Below are 17,002 nucleotides of genomic sequence, written 5' to 3' on the forward strand. Positions count from 1 at the left end.
AAGCATTGTATAGAGAACATTTAAGAAAACTTTTTAATATTTCTGCTTTTCTTTCCTCCCACTTTATTCATTTTTAACTTTTGAATGAAAGGTGTAGAAGATTTTTCTTCTTGGTATGAATGAAGCCTTCTGTGGTGTCTTTTATTTTAGTTGGAATAATAGTAACAAAGCAAATGATGTTCCAGATCTGAGGAATAATTTAATAAATACAAAGACATAGGAGGTTTTGTCAGGATGTCTGAAGAAAATGTAAGCAGATTCACCCAGTGTGGGTACTAGCTTGATAGACGGAAAAAAGGGGTGACCGTGCATCAGATGGTTAGCATTTATTAAATGTGTGATAAATACAAAAACGATACAGTAAAGCCTTAGTGACTGAGAAGCTTTGGCAGACAAAGGATTTAAGGAAACAGTGTTTTCTGAATGACTGAGGGATAATATCCATTAACATCAAAAAATGCTTAAGTATTAACTGTTTGGGAGAAAATATTTCTGAAATGTAATATAGATCTTTACCATGTCTTCTTTCTTTCTTTTTTATTTTTTGAAGATTTATAATTTGTTCAAGTAATCTCTACACTCAACGTGGGGCTTAAACTCACTCCCAAGATAAAAGAGTCACACGCTCTTCTAACTGAGCCAGCCAGGCGCCCCTACCATGTCTTCTTTAATAAGATATACTAGAGACAGCTATTTTATTTATGACTTCATTCAATGGATGGATATTTACCAAAGCACCTACCATATGAGTGTCCCGGTTTTGGGACTAGAGTCATAAATGTGGTGGACACATAATCCCTGCCATTAGGGAATGGTGATGGTCTAATGGGAGAGGAAGATGTTAACTTTCTAATACCATGATGCTAAGGAACAGAAAGAAAACATGTTAGCAGAAAATAGAAAGAGTCCTGACTTCAGTTTGGTGGCACAGTTTGGGCGATCTCTCCAAACGAGGAGTAGGAGCATGTGAGCCAGGTCAGAAGGGAGGTTGAGGAAGGAGGGTAGAGGGCCAACACCAAGAGAGAAAAATGTAGACAAATGCTCTTCTAACATGGGAAGAGGCGTGCTACGATTGAAAAATGTTTCACAAGACATTATAAAATTAAAATAAACCAAAAAAAAGCATAAGGCAGAGAACAACAGTTCACCGACATCAAGCTCCCAGAGACCCTCCCCAGCAGACCTCTCTCTGAGCCTGAGTCCAGTATCAGTGTATAGATAAATGGTGTTACAAAAATGGCATCCCCAAGTCCCAGGACAGTTTCACGAGAGACTAATTAAAGTGTTTGTATCTTGCAGAATTTATTGTTCACTGATGAAAATGACAATTTGGAAATCAAAGTAATCGATTTTGGGTTTGCACGCTTAAAGCCACCTGATAACCAGCCTCTCAAGACACCCTGCTTCACCCTACACTATGCAGCCCCCGAGCTCTTGAATCATAACGGCTATGACGAGTCCTGTGACCTCTGGAGCCTGGGCGTCATTTTGGTGAGTTCATTTCCCTAGAGCCAGTAAACCTAGGCAGTTTCCAGATGGCCTCTTACCTGTCTCTCTCTCTCTCTCCGCTGTTTTTCTTTAGGTTGTGGGGGGCAATTGGCAGATGGGTTTCTTTTCTGTACAGTCTATGAAGGCTCTAACCCAAGACTGTTTCCCTTTTTTAAAATTTACACTGGAGACAATGTAGAAACTTTCATTTTGGTTTATTTTGAAATAATTGGAGGCCCTGCGTTTTATGTGCATAGGAATTTATATAGGTTTGGTGTTTTTTTTTTTTTTTTCAAAGAAGCTGTTTTCAAAAAATAGGCATATTGGATATAATGTGAAAATGGTAAAGTAACTTATTAGGAGGAAAATGTTAAAAAAAATACATTCTGTGATTTTCAGACTAAAAATATAATTAAAGAAGATAATTTAGGATAAATTAACAAATTAATTGCTAGAACAAGAAATATTTATAGTAGCTTATAGTAATTGTGGTAAGCATGCTTCTCACAAAATGTCCTTGGCTGCCGTGATCAGAAACAACATTAAGCTAGAAAAACCTTGGCATGTTTCTTCTCAAAATAGCTTGACTTTTTCTCCATGTAATTTGTAATGCATAATCTTAAGGAGAAATTTTCAGACAAATACAGAAAGATTTAAGGAACAAGTGAAATCACTCATAATCTCATTGTGTGAAGATGATGTGTACGCGCTCCCCTGCTCCTAACCACCCCGCCTACCGCCACCATATTATGTGTGTTTTCTGTCAACTATGTGGGTTTTTTAACAAATGAGATTATATTATGCATGTGGTTTGGGCCTCTAGAGTTCATTTAACCATTTCTTTACTAATCAGCAGTTAGTGTTTTCTAGTATTTTGCTAATTACAGACTACGTAAATGATTTTTTTTTAACATATGTGGTTGCATTTGTCTCATTATTTCCTTGGAATAGGCTCCTAGGAGAAGGACACGCACATCTTTATTTTGACACATATGCCTGGATTTCCTTCTAGAAGCTTTAACAGATCATGTTCTCATCAACTGTGTGCGAATACATCAGATACTATCGATTTCAATCTTAAGTTATTTCCCACTGTTGTTATAACTTGCATATATTTCTTTGATGAATATTCAGTTTTGAGCATCTTTTCAAGTATTTGGACATTTGTATTTTCTTTTTTATGAATTGCTGTTTATGAGCTTTGTCTATTTTCCTAAGCAGAAATTTTTCTTTTTTCTTTTTTCCCCCTGTGCAGAAATTTTTCTTACTGTAAAGCTCTGGGAAGGATCTTAATCCTTTGTCTGCCATTGATATTGGAGATATTTTGGGTCATTTGTTTGAAAACATTGTTTATAGCAATATGGGATTTTCTTCTGGGTGTTAGGAGGGTTTAAATGGAGAATTCTTTATTTCTATATAGTAAGATGTTAGTCTTTTCCTTTACAATATGTGGCTTTGATGTCAGAATGTCCCTCCACCCCTACCCCAACCCAAGATTACAAAAACATTCCCCTAAATTTTCCTCTAGAATTATATTTTCTTTTTATACTTAAATCTGCGCTCCATCTGGGGTTTATTTTGGTGTCAGCTTGTTTTCCCCCAGTGGCTATAGCCTGTTATCCCCGAACGATGGTTCTTCTTTTATTTTTAAGTTTTAAATGGTTTTCATTTCAGCAACTTTAAGTCATCATTTATAATTTTCAAACTAAAATTAAATATTTATGAATAAGATCTTTCAAATAAAAAATAACTCCTATAGACTTGAGAGTTTCATTTAAGGACTAAAACCTCTTATATTTTCATTAGCATTCTCCTAAAAAATTAGTCTAAATAAAAAGCTTTCCAATTTTAGCAATAGTATAGAATTGCCCTTGGTAAAAGAGCCTTTACTTTAAATATAGGTCAGTGGTAATCCTCAACCTCTTTAAGGTTTTAAAAGAGAGTCTTAGACACACGGACCCGTATTTTCAAGCTTCCGAATGCCATATCCATGGAAATAAGTGTGTAATAGCTTGGGTTTGGAAGCCATGCTTCTCTCTCAATCTACTCGTCAAGTTGTTAAGACAAGCAGGGGACAAAGAGCAGCTTACAGGAACTTATAGCACAGGAACACAGTCACAATATCCAGACTGTGGGAAGTTCTACAGGACAAATAAGCCAGTTTCTCCTAGGAGAAAAAAGGTAGCCCAAGAACCTATAGACCAAAAGACACTTCTGAAACAATATTTACATTTGCTTGAATTCTGATTCAAACAAATTCTAATTTTAATTCTATTTATTAAATTCAAACTCTGAGCCATACAGATATAATTGTAATTGTAGATATATACATGTGTGTGACACAGCTGGAGAAATCTGAATACCGTTTGGCTACTGATGATATAAAGGAATTACTACTAATTTCTTTCAGGTGTGATCATGGTGGTGTGATTGTGGTTTTAAAAGAAACTTTGCCTTTTAGAGATACAATGAAATGCAGACATAGAACAAAGTTAGCACACAATTTAAAGAGTCACAAAAAACCAGAATGCTTTGCAGACTTTTCCACACACATGAATGCATGCCTCCAGAAGATCTAGACACAAAGCCCCAGCGATTCTGTAGCAAGCATAAAGTTTATTTGGAGTCTCCTGATTGCCTTAGAAATCGATGGCCTTTTGGGGCGCCTGGCTGGCTCAGTCAGTGGAACATGCAACTCTCCATCTCAGCGTTGTAAGTTCAAGCCCCACATTGGGTATAGAGATTACTTAAAAACAAAATCTTTAAAAAAAAAAAAAAAAGAAAAAGAAAGAAAGGAAATCAATGGGATTTTTTTGTGTGTTGTATCTAATAAACATGAATGTAGCTATGATAATATGAAAATAATTTACATCACCCCCGTTGAATAAAATAAATACACCGGGAGGCTGCTTCATGTAGTCTCCTATGGCTAGACTACAACCCAGTCTTCCTCGCTGGGTATGCAGTCCCTGTCAGAAACATACATGACTTTAATTAAAATAGAGCTTACCCAGTGGCTTAGCTTGGTGTTGCCATAACAGAATGCCTCCGATTAGGTAGCTCGAGCAATAGAAATTTATTTTCTCACAGACTGGAGGCTGGGAAGTCCAATACCAAGATGCCCGCAGTGTTGGCGTCTAGTGAGGATTTTCCCCTTGGTTTGTAAACAGCCACCTGCTCTCTGTATCCTCATATGGCCTTCCCTCCGTGAGTGTGCTGGGAGAGAGAGCGCGAGTGCACAAGCTCTTGGCTGTTTCTTTTTATAAGGACACTAATCCCATTGGATCAGGACCCCACCCTGATGACTGCATGTGACTTTAATTACCTCCATAAAGGCCCTGTCTCTAAATACAGTCACATCGGGAGTTGGGTCTCCAACATAGAAATTTTTTTTAAGATTTATTTATTTGAGAGAGAGAGAGAGAGAGACTGTGTATGCGTGCTTGGGAGCAGGGGGAGAGAGAGAGAGAATCTCAAGCAGACTCCCCACTGAGGGAGCCTGACGCAGGGCTTGATATCACAGCCTGAGCCAAAACCAAGAGTCAGACGCTTAACCAACTAAGCCGCCCAAGTGCCACAACATACGAACTTCGGATGCACAAAACATTGAGCCCCTAACGCAGAGTATTCATGTGGGATAGGATTCTGTGGCAGTCAGCCAGCATATACAATTCCATTTAAAACATAATTCTTCCAAGTGTTTTATTTAGGAGATCTTATTGTTTTACTTTTTTCTCAAAATTTTATTTTGGAAATTTCAGATCCAGAAAAATAGTGAGAGAATAATACTGTGAATGTCTAACATTTTGCCACATTGCCTTTTTCTTTCTCTCGATTTCTCTCTTGTGCACACTGTCTGTGTGTATGTGTATGTATGTACAGGTACATACATATATATGATATAGATACGGTCACAAACACATAGATATATACCTTTAAGTGTGTAAATACTGTTTGCCACACCATTTGCAAACAACTTGCAGGCACAAAATTTTTTTCAACACAAGTTGATTCCTGGGTAATCAACTAAAATTGTAAGATATTGATTGGAGTTAAGAAAGGCTAAAGTTTGTCTATTTCCGCCTTATCCAGAGCAGGGATCTTTTCTACAAGGTCCCTGATCACCAGTCTCCTTTAAACACTTCTAAAGATGGAGAATTGGTTTTTCTACCCGACAGCTTGTTACATTACTATGCATCAGAAAGCAAGAAAACTGTATTTATAAAGGTTACTTTCTCATATGTAGCTACATTCATTTCTGTTAGGAAGTACGGTAGGATTAAGAAGTAGAATGTGTTTTAGAAAACTGTTTGGCAGTGTCCACTGAACATATACAGACCAAATGACCCAGCAATTCACCCTCAGGAATAAACACAAGAGAAATTCTATTATTATATTCCAAAAGATGGGTCTAAGAAAAAATATGTAGGGTGCCTGAGTGGCTCAGTTGGTTAAGTGCCTGCCGTTAACTGAAGTCATGATCCTAGGGTCCTGGGATTGAGTCCCACGTTGGGCTTCCTGCTCAGTGGGGAGCCTACTTTTCCTTCTGCCTCTCTCTCTCTGTGCATGTCTCATGAATAAATAAACAACATCTTAAAAAAATTTTTTTTAAATATATAGCATGTTTTAAAATGCCCCAAACTGGAAACAAATCAAATGCTCATCAGTAATAGAAAGGTATTCTAGTCTGGGCTCCCCAGAAAGCAGAACCTGAAACTAAAGTATGTCTTGTCTTGTTCCTAAAGCACATAATCCCAGGAGCAGGAAGAAAACAGAGAAAGAGGGATTGCAGATGGCTCACATCTGTTGTATAGTGCAGCTGATCCCTTGAGTTCATGAACCAAGACCTCTAATGAAGCAAGCTCTAAGTTTGCAGAGACAGACACGTGAATTTTATAAGTGGGCCATGTACCCCTAAAATCTAGATATGGGGGCAGTACGTGGGTGGCTCAGTCAGTTAAACATCTAACTCTTGATTTGGGCTCCTATAATGATCTCAGGGTCATGAGATCAAGCCCTTCATGGGGATCCACGCTGGGCAATGAGACTGCTTAAGATCCTCTACCTCTCCCTCTGCCCCCCACCCCACCGATTTCAGTCTCTCTCTCTCTCTCCCGCCACCTCTTTCTCTAAAAAAAAGAATCTAGATATGAGGACCCAGCACTAGCTGATGGTTCAGTCCGATCCTCAGGAACAGAGCTCCGACCACAGGGCATTGTCCTGAGCAGGGGCCTTCACTGAGTTTTTCGTGTTCTAATAGACCATCCAGCAAGCAAGCCCAATTTCCCTTCTTCCTCCGTCAGTTGGTCATGGGGAACCCTTCCTCAGTGAGGCCGCTGGCTTGAGTTAGGAGTGTTGATGCCGCAGAGATGGGTAACGCACACCCATGGATGTGACTTACTCCTGCCTTCCGGACCTCCTGGGGCTTGTTCTCAGTGTGCCGTGTCCACAATACACAGGATCGCTGCTGTGACTTTGAGTCAGCGCAGCTGCTGGTCCGGGCACACGATGCAACTGGTCTTGGTATCCTTCCCGTGGGCACACATGGTCTGCTAGGAACCAGTAGCGTCTAGGAGCTATTTCTCAGAGAGTAGTTCTCTGCCACAGAAGGCAAGAACCCCACCCCAGAATCCTTCACATCTGCCCTGCGACTCCTCTCGTGCACTTGCCAGAGACGTTGCACAGCATTCTTACCCCTAGCACAATCAAGTCAGCCAGATCCGATGGCCTAGGTAGGAAGACATCCTGTGTTACAGCTGGGACCAGCCACAGAACTCCTTGACTCCAGGCCGCACTTGAAACTGGTAGCCTTCCCAGTCACTTGATAAATGGATTGGAGCGGTATTCTTGAGAAAGCAATATATGCTATCACCAAAGTCCCAAGAAGCCCACTACATCCTATCCCTCTTTCTCAGCAGTACAAGGTACAAGCAGTTTGTCTTTAAGGGACAAGGCTCTGTGCCCCTAACCAGAGGACCCCTCAACCCTTCACCAGTGTGACAGTCCCCTGAATGTTTGTCCTGTCTGTCGCCCCTGCTCTGCCATTCATGCACTTAGAAGGCATGTAGGACACTGCTGGTTCCTGCCCACCACGTCTCCCTTCATGAAGACATCAATACCAAGAGCCAGCATGGGGTTCTTGAGAATGCCAGGATGGTCAAAGTCCTAACAGGCTGTATGAGAACAGAGCTGGAGAGTTCACATAGCTCTTGGACAGCCCAGGGTATGCTGTCCTTGCCATGTAAAGACGTGCTGCATTGATCTTTCCTATTGGTAGAAATCAAGAAGAATCTATTGACCAGATAAGTAGGTGCTCATCAGTGCCAGCCCCATACTGACTTGTACCACATTCAGCGTGGCCACTCTCCCAACTGGTCCCTTTTAGCCAGGGCCTGCAGTGCCTTTGGTGTGGACACTGTTCCCTGTTCTCCTCAACTCTTCCTCCACAGGGACCACACTTCTTAATGCAGTTGTGTAGTAGCCTTTACTTTAGACTCTGCTCCCTGGGAAACCCAGGCTAAGATAGTTGGTGCCAGCAGTGATCTAGAAGGTGGACCTTTAGGAAGGGACTTTAAAGTTGCATGACTCAGGAATGGGGCCCCTACTGCCTTCCAACCAGAGGAGGAGGAGGAAGGGAAAACAGGGAAGTTGGGTGGACTGCTGAGCAGCTGCTGCTGTTACCAAAGGCAATGGGTTGCTCCATCCTGTCACACTGATGATAAAGATGAAGAAATAGCCTCGGAGAGCTTAACTGATTTGCCCAACCTAGTAACGAAACAGCTAAAAAATAGAAGCTAGTAAGTAAAAAAGCAGAAAGCCAGGTCTGACTGACTCAAAAGCTCATGTTCCCCTCCTGCCATGGATCTTCTCTCTGGACTAAGGATGGCAGATGGCGGAGGCCCTAGTCACACATCCTGGAAAGGTACACCGGAGCGGGGGTGGGCCTTTGTCAGCTCGAAAGAAAATGACCTTCTAAGGAGACTGAGTAACTGGAGTGCCGTCAGGGAGGCCAAGAAACTGTTGGTGTGGAGCACGGGGTGAGAACCCCAGGGGCCTCACAGGCTGGGCCTGGTGGGCGAGGTCAGAGCCTGCGAGACACCAGCGAGGTGGGTCCCTGTCGGGAAGCCAGTGCTGGCGTCTGAGGAGGGAGATGTTGGGGAAGTGCTGAACGTCACTGTGTGTGCATGAAGGGTAAAGGCGAGAAGATTTAGGGAGGGTGTTGGTTTTCTTAAATTGTGTTGTCATTGTTCTTCCGGTGTCTTCACATTTCCCTCCTTAGAACACGTATCTTCACGTCGGGTTGCTCCAAGTCAATAACGGAGGTCTCTTCTCAGCGTCTTCAATCTGCACACCCTCCATCCATTATTCTCTCAGGCACAGTTTTCTGGTACACAAAGTCCAAATTCGCCCAGAGCCTCCTGGTCTCTGGTCACCTCATAGGAGCCAGGTGTCTTCTCCATTCTTTCTGGGGCTTCGTTCCTTTGTGTTCAGTCGTCCTCAGCCAGGGTTTGTGGAATGCCCACCTACTCGTATCTCCTGCTTTCCCCTTTTGACGTCCTTTTTATTTTCCTGTCTGGAATCGTCCATCTTTTGTGAGAGCCGGTGTGTGAGAGTGGCGTCACCATCTTGGCATCATGAGGGTGACCGTGCTTGTCAGACACATGGCCAGGAAAGAGAAATGGCCGAGTCCTTTCAGGTCACGGGGACTTCTCCCTGGGTACACGGCTCCGCCTGAGGGCCGGGCTTGAAACAGAGACCCTCCTCTTTGTGTCCCTTCGAGAGTAACTGCCATGGTGAGCTGGCTCCTACTGACACCACTGCTGTCTCCTCAATGGCTGGCGCTTCCATGGTGTCTGTGCTCGGACACTGTCACCTCACTCCACCATTCTTGGCCGTCTGTCACCTCCGCAGGCCTGTAAGTCTCTCAGCGAGCAGAGAGAAAACCCTCCAAGAAGTTTAAAGTTTTCAGTTTAGTTTCTGATGCACAGACAAGCCTTACTTAGCTTTCCAGTTTTTCTGTTGACTTCTTAAAGGGCAAAAACCTTAAACATAAATCTTCAAACACATGGCTACAGTGAAAACAGGTGGTTTTAGAGAATTCATTCCATTTAACTCCACAATGAGAAAAATAAAATGAAAGTGGTAATTACAACCAAAATAGGAAGGCCTAAATTAAAATGTTTGAAGCCCTTAACCACAGTTAATGTCCTGAGGAAAGGATGTGTAGAACTGAATAAAGAAAAAAAAAAGTTAATGAGGGGTTCTGCTATCTCTCAACTTTTTGTTAACAGTAGCACTGTCTTTTCTGAAGTAGTTGGAATGTCCTTGTTTTGTTCTTCTTGCTCTTTAAATTTTGATCTAATAAGCTGTCTCACTTTATTTACAAGGCTTTGAAATGTTGAAATGTTGCTTCCTTGATAGAAGAAGGCTACATAGTCTTTTAAACCCAGTAATGCTAGTTGTCGTATTTGGTAAATTATGCTGATGAAGTTGGTAATGAAATGACTAGCATGGCTTTGACAATGACTTTGGCAGACATTCTCATTTGTTTCTTTTTCTTTTCTTTTTTTTTTTTTTTTTTTCTTAATAGTATACAATGTTGTCAGGGCAAGTTCCATTCCAATCTCATGACAAAAGTTTGACATGCACCAGTGCAGTGGAAATCATGAAGAAAATTAAAAAGGGAGATTTCTCCTTTGAAGGAGAAGCCTGGAAGAATGTATCCCAAGAAGCTAAAGATTTGATCCAAGGTAAGACTCTAGTGTTACATTGCATATGATGTGTAGTGATTGAAGTGGAGGCATACCCATTCATACGTATTTGTTAATTAAAGAATTCACGTGTGTTCTAGAAGGTTTCCGATTACTCTACTGAGCCTTATTTTTTTCTTACCGGAACACTATCCCTTGTAATATTGTCCACATCTGCAGCGTCTACCAGCATCTCAATCTAGCACCTCCAAAGTGAACTGATATTATTTTACTATCCTTTTCCCAAAAAGATGCCCCACCCCATCCCCCTCTTGCACGGCCAGGAAGCCAGAATGGTTGTCACCATCCACCCCCCACCTTCCTCACCTTCCACAGCCAGCCACCCAGTCCTGCAGTTCACCGTCCATCCTCACCACCCCCTCGTCCCCATTCACATGGCTGCCCCCCAGTTCCTGCCATGCTTTCTCTCCTAAGAGCCCATGGCACCCTTTTGGTTTGTGTCACTGCCTCTGCCTTTACCTCTCTGTTATCAGTTGTCAGAGTGACCTTCCTCATACAGGTGTGACCATGCCTCTCTTCTGCTAAAAGTCCTTCAGAGAGGCCCTGTTAGCGTCTGGTCAGACTCACGTATGGGAGCATATGAAATCCAGAACCCTTGAGGAACTGGCCCTGCCTGGCCCTGCCTCCTGTTCCCCTCAAGCTGCCTTTGAATTCTTCCCATGTGTCCGTGCTCAGATTCCTGCACGACTTCACATTTGCTCCTTCTAATCCTGGGGAACCCCTCTTCATCGAGCCCACTTGTACTCATCCCCCAGGACTCATCTTCTGGAAGCCTTCCAGGGTGTCCACACTGCAGTCAGAGATCTCCCCGTGGGTCGCCAACACGCTGTGCATGAGAGTGTTACTCTTGCGCTTATTTCCCGGTGCTGTCACGGTTGGTTTTTGTCTGTGTGTCTCCTCATGGCTCCTCTTTGGGCCTCCATCTCCGTATCTCTAGCAGCTTACTGCACTTGCTGACTCGTACAAGATGTTTGCACACGAATGAAGTGCATCTAGGTACCCTCTATTCATGTGGAGCTTCCTAGTCGCCAATGGGAGTCTTTGTGTTGGGTGCCAGTCTCTTCTCAGAAGTCAATTAGCCTATGGTAGACACGGGCTATTGTGGGCCTAGTCGTTAGCATTCAGGATTTACTGAGGGGTGGAAATGTATATGAAAATGTAATGACTCTGTAGGAGTTTGAATCCTTCTCAGAGCCATTGTGTCATGTGAACCTCATTGAAATTTATGTTTGAAACAAATCATGAAATAAAAATATCTTAATCATTCCTATAGGACTCCTCACAGTTGATCCAAATAAAAGGCTTAAAATGTCGGGCTTGAGATACAACGAATGGCTTCAAGATGGCAGTCAGCTGTCCTCAAATCCTCTGATGACTCCAGACATTCTAGGGTCTTCAGGAGCTGCTGTGCAAACCTGTGTGAAAGCAACCTTCCACGTAAGGCCCTGTGCTCCACACATGGTGGGCAGGTTTGAAAAGGAATCAGATATGTTTACTCCATAACCTCCAAGACACGCTCTTGGTACATTTAAAAGAATGTGTTATTTTCATTCTAGGTGTGTTTTTATAAATCCCTCCGTAATAAGAACACATTTATTAACAGAAAGTATGTGGGGGACCCGAGTCCCTGCCAACCCACAAAATACTTACTTGACATTCCAGATGAGTTTGTGAAATGAGGCAGTAGTTTGATATTTGAAGAGTTGAAAATTTTCAGTAGATAATGAAAACAATATGCATTATGTTGGAACTTTTCTCTCTCATATAGACTAAATCATTTTCTTTAAAAGCCATAAATAAACATTAGGAACTTAGGCACATGTGAAAAGTCCATTCACTCAGCCGCCATTTATACCTAACATACCCTCATGACCGTGAGGGATAGGGAAGAAGAGTATGCTGTTCCAAACAGATGCAAAGGTTTTAAGAGTTAGGGAGAAGTGACGTACCTCTGAAGGGATTACCGTGTGAAAGGAAAAGGGCTAGTTTCTTCTTCAGTTGCAGACATGGATTAAAAATTAATGAACTAGGATATGTTGAGGTGTAAAGAGATTAGCCACAGGTTTGTTCAGATGATCCCCAACTGCCCAGTGACATTTGATGCAAAGCTATCAAGAATAACCCCAGGGGGCGCCTGGGTGGCTCAGTGGGTTAAAGCCTCTACCTTCGGCTCAGGTCATGATCTCAGGGTCCTGGGATCGAGCCCCACATCGGGCTCTCTACTCAGCAGGGAGCCTGCTTCCCCCTCTCTCTGCCTGCATCTCTGCCTACTTGTGATCTCTGTCTGTCAAATAAATAAAATCTTTAAGAAAAAAAGAGTAACCCCAGTGACACCCAAACTTAAGGCTGAAAGAAGTGGAGACAGGAAGCCGTGAGGAGAAAGCCAGGCCGAGGCAAGTGGAGCTGAGCCTCTCTGTGCGACGAAGTATCAGAGATATACCCCAATTACCCCGACCTGGAAGTGGAGAGGAGAGCCCTAACAGATCTAGTCTGCTCTGTTTGGGGATTTTATGTCAGAATTTTAAATCTCAGACACAGATCTAATAAAAGTAATGGGGCTTGAGAGGTTGGTGTTTTTTATTGAAATGTAACACCGACTTCTTCCAAAGATTTATGAGAACCCTAACTCCTGAACAGCCTGGCTGGTGTGATTTACACAGAGCCACTGAGACTCGAACCCTGAGCTTCCAGACCCTGCCAGGAGGTTTGCGAGTGAAGGTTTTCAGGACCTTGTTCCCAGAGCAATTTGGAGCTGTGACTGGTGACGAAAGTTGTCTTCTGCTAGGAGCCCTAGCTGCCAAGAGAACTTCAGTTTCTTGACCTTCACAGGACCTCCCTTTCTTTCTCCCCTAGGCCTTTAACAAATACAAGAGAGAGGGCTTTTGCCTTCAGAATGTCGACAAGGCCCCTTTGGCGAAGAGAAGGAAGATGAAGAAGACCAGCACCAGTACAGAGACGCGCAGCAGCTCGAGCGAAAGTTCTCACTCGTCCTCCTCTCACTCTCACGGGAAAACCACGCCCACTAAGACCCTGCAGCCCAGCAACCCCGCGGACCCCAGTAACCCGGATACGCTCTTCCAGTTCTCAGACTGAGTGGTGCAGGGACGGTAGGAATGTCATCAGTGACGACCCATCGCACCCTGAATGCCCTCAGCGTGTGCCTGAGGTGATGTCTTACGCTTTTCAAACTGCGTCCTGTTGGTCTTTTTGGAATCTGCCTCTTAGGGAATTTTTTTCAGAAAAGCCCAGTTGGTTATCCTTGTCCAAAAGCACTGGACAGAGAATGTTACTGTGAATAGAGCACCTGTTAAACTGTTTAGCGACCTAGCATGATGCCAACAGGACTGTTCTGGAAAGAGCAAAGGTGTCTGTCTGTAAATCTAATTAGGGACCGGGTAGGTTTGAGCGGCTCACAGAATGAGTCGAGGGTTTTCCAGATGTCTGCCAGCAAGAGTCACTTGTACTGTGATGACGAAACCTTTTGCTCTGCCTTGTGGACAGCCTCGGTTTTTAAGAGATTTGCACCCCTCGAACAGTGATTTCTCAGAGAAAAATGTCTGAGGGTCTTCAGAATGATACTGTAGTGAATTGTGTGTGTGGCCAACGCTTATTTCTTGAGAGAGGATTTTAACTTATTGTCTTTATTTTATGGTTACCTCTGATGGTACCTGTTATTATTAATCTTTTTCTAAAAAGTAAAAAAATAAATTAAAAAAAAAATAAAAGTACAGGAACTTAAGGTCCCATGCTCTGCATTTGGGATCTCTCTGAGATGCATGCTAAGCTACTTACGTTTTTAATTTTGCACTGCTCTTTCCTGGTGATTTGTTTTCATGGTTATTGCAAAATAATAAGGTACAGGTCTGTTTTAAGTAATTTTGCACTTTATAAGAGAATATGAATAAAGCAAACTATTTTATAAAGTGCACTGTTTAAAGCATATGTACTGCATTTTTGCCAGTTTTTCCATTATCTCCTTTAAATTTGTTCTCACATCCCCCTTTCTACCTTGTTTGTGCAAGTGGAATGGGCGTAATCATTAGCCACTTAGGCACCAATGTGCAGAAAATCTAAAGGGAAATTCTATGAAACACTGTGCTTCACATTCGTACACTGTGTTGTCTGCAGCGAGGCATGCCCTCCTGTAGTCGGATTTTATGTACATAGTATTTTAGAATCATGATTATGATTTGTCTTGAAATTTTTCTGTTAAATTTTAAATCCAGAAGGCATATTTTATAAACTTATGCAGAGCACTTTTAATTGCTCCAAAGTTCCGAATTCCTAGAGAAAACAAGTGCTATGTGATGAAGACATTTCACTGAAAGTTTGCTGCATTTTCAAATACGATTAATTCATTCCCTATGCAAAAAAAAAAAAATAATTGATAGGATTTATATGCTGTGTTTTCTTTTAAAGCCATCACACAAAATGGCAGGACTGAGAGAAGTAATCTTTGCTATGTTTACAAGAATCATGCTTAAAAGATGATGCCCGACCTGTTTATTTTATAGTTTTTGTTAATGACAACTTCTTGAGCATTGGTTTGGAACTTGGGCATGATATTTATTTATTCCTTTCTTAAGATAATAGCAGCATTAATTTCAACCAGTTATGAATACTAAAGATATTGCGCTCTATGTAATGGTAGCATATTTATTACTAAATCCATGTATATATTAATAGCACAGGCAAAAAATGGCAAATATTAAAATATTTTCAAAATATTATATGATTCTCATCACATTATTTGTCCACAGTGGTTATTGGAAATAGCTTTTTATACTTTTCAGTGGCCCCGATGACTCCACGATTGTCATGAATCAGTGAAAGTTTTGTACGCCTAGCTCGCAGTCTTTCATGGTGATGATGGGAAATCTTTACATGAATGATTACCAACCTGTAGCAAAACCACAGAATGTGATTCCATCCAGGCACAGCGTTACAGTGACCAAGAAAATGTCCGTTTATGTCTATAGTTATGTTGAAGAGATTTGGAAATGTCTAAGTTAGCTCTTCAGTTCATTTGTTAAACTTCGCATCCTGGTAGAAAACACTAGTTGTAAAGTATGAACTGAAGGGACTTTGTTGTTCATGGAAAATGACCTAGAAAAAGAGTATACTCTAAGGACTGATGATGTCATTGACTCCTGGAGAGTGAAATTGAGGGGTTTCCTTTTCCTTTATTCTCAGTGCCTCTTCTTCTGAAGGACCTGACAGAAAACTGAATGGGTGAAAAGGCAGGCGGGTTAAGAGGAGGATGGAAAGAGCCTCACAACGAGGCTCCCGGAATTACCTGGAATGGGCTTCTGGAAGAACCTCGGAAACACTCAGAGTGGTGCTCCCTTTTCAAATGAATTCATGCTCACCCTACTTAGAAATTCCAGAGAGACAGCTCTGATGCTGAGTCTGCAGCACTTAGACTGTGCGCAAGCTGTTCGTGGCTGGTGACTTGCACTTGGAAATTCACAAAGCTTTCACTGAGTCATAGCGGGAGTAAACTGAAAAATGCTTCATGTGACAATGTTCAGCAAAAGGACTCTTAGTGTTAGGAAAGAAAAAGGAGGAGATCTTAAAAAAGCCAAATATATACATTAAATTCTCTTTATAATATAATTTTGGAGATAAAGCCAAATCGCCCCTCCCCTTTTTCCCTGATGGATTTTATTTGCAGGTAGTTTCTGACCGTCATAAGTCCTGATGCATGTATTTTGTGACTACATAGGCCTGATTGAGAGTCAAGCAGGTAATAGAGGAAATACATTTTAAAAGACCAGTTTTTCCTACTTCTTATGCCAGGTCTTGTGGCTGACTTAGTTAATTTAGCTCTTTTGGATTTCATGCATTCTTCCCAACCTCTATAAAACAATGAGTCCGTGAACCCCCTGGAACCAAAAATCAAGCTTCCTGGAGTTAATTTCAACATGCTTCTTTGTGTTGGAGTTGCGGAATCATTTATTCATGAAAAAAAACGCTTTTGAATGTTTTTCTCTTGCTGCCAATTTCTTAAATAACTGTGTAAAGGCCACATGTAAATTACAAGGTAAGTTATTTTAAGGAAGACTATAAGAATGATAGTAGCTATTTTTCTATAAGGGAGTTTCTTTTGTATCTCACTTTACTTCTTTTTTTTTTTTCTTAAGTATACAATTGCTTGTCTACTTGTTTCCCCTGCCCCCCATTTCAGATGCTGTCATTGTCATATTTATGAGGATCAGGGTACCTCAGAGTGGTGAAAATCTCTACATTACTGGCCGTGTTTGTGCCTTCGACTGCCTGATTACTTTAAGTTTGTGCCTGGTGGCCCATAATAAGAACAGGATTTGGGTACTCGTTTTATCACACTTGTAATATTCTTTAAGACCTAAATAAAGAAGTAAAATTCTGACATGCCACTTACACTGTATAAGAATAATTGTCTTATAAGTGAATTATCGTAACATAATGAAATGTTGTACAATCATATGACTTTAGGCGCCTCCAGTGTCCTTCACTGTGACACCTGACTTCTGGCCTGTCATCACTTCTGTCCCCTCCATGAATACCCATCTGTACTCGATACCATTGCCTGGCACTAAAAAGAATGTAGCAGGCGCTCACGAAATTTTGAATTTAAATGCAAGTCATTCTAAAACTCAAAGAAAGGGAAAGTAATCAAAAGATAACACAAGAAGTATGCATAAATAAATATTTTAAGTCTCATCTACCCAAAGGAAATAGCTGCTACAGCAACTTAGAGGTTT

The 17,002-nt window shown here is 41.7% G+C and overlaps 1 protein-coding gene across 4 annotated transcripts in view; it reads left to right on the forward strand.

The window, feature by feature from the left end:
• RPS6KA5 (ribosomal protein S6 kinase A5) overlaps positions 1–14,989 on the forward strand; it is a 171,917-nt gene extending 156,928 nt beyond the window's left edge. For all 4 annotated transcript variants that reach the window (XM_059182504.1, XM_059182506.1, XM_059182505.1 and 1 more), the window contains 4 exons: positions 1,300–1,491; positions 10,079–10,238; positions 11,533–11,696; positions 13,113–14,989. In XM_059182504.1, coding sequence (XP_059038487.1) covers positions 1,300–1,491; positions 10,079–10,238; positions 11,533–11,696; positions 13,113–13,352 — 756 coding nt within the window. In that variant the 3' untranslated portion in view covers positions 13,353–14,989. The remainder of the gene's footprint in view (positions 1–1,299; positions 1,492–10,078; positions 10,239–11,532; positions 11,697–13,112) is intronic.
• The last annotated feature ends 2,013 nt before the right edge of the window (positions 14,990–17,002 follow it).

Source organism: Mustela lutreola, chromosome 7 (assembly GCF_030435805.1).
Source record: "Mustela lutreola isolate mMusLut2 chromosome 7, mMusLut2.pri, whole genome shotgun sequence".
In the NCBI taxonomy this organism is placed as follows: domain Eukaryota; kingdom Metazoa; phylum Chordata; class Mammalia; order Carnivora; family Mustelidae; genus Mustela; species Mustela lutreola.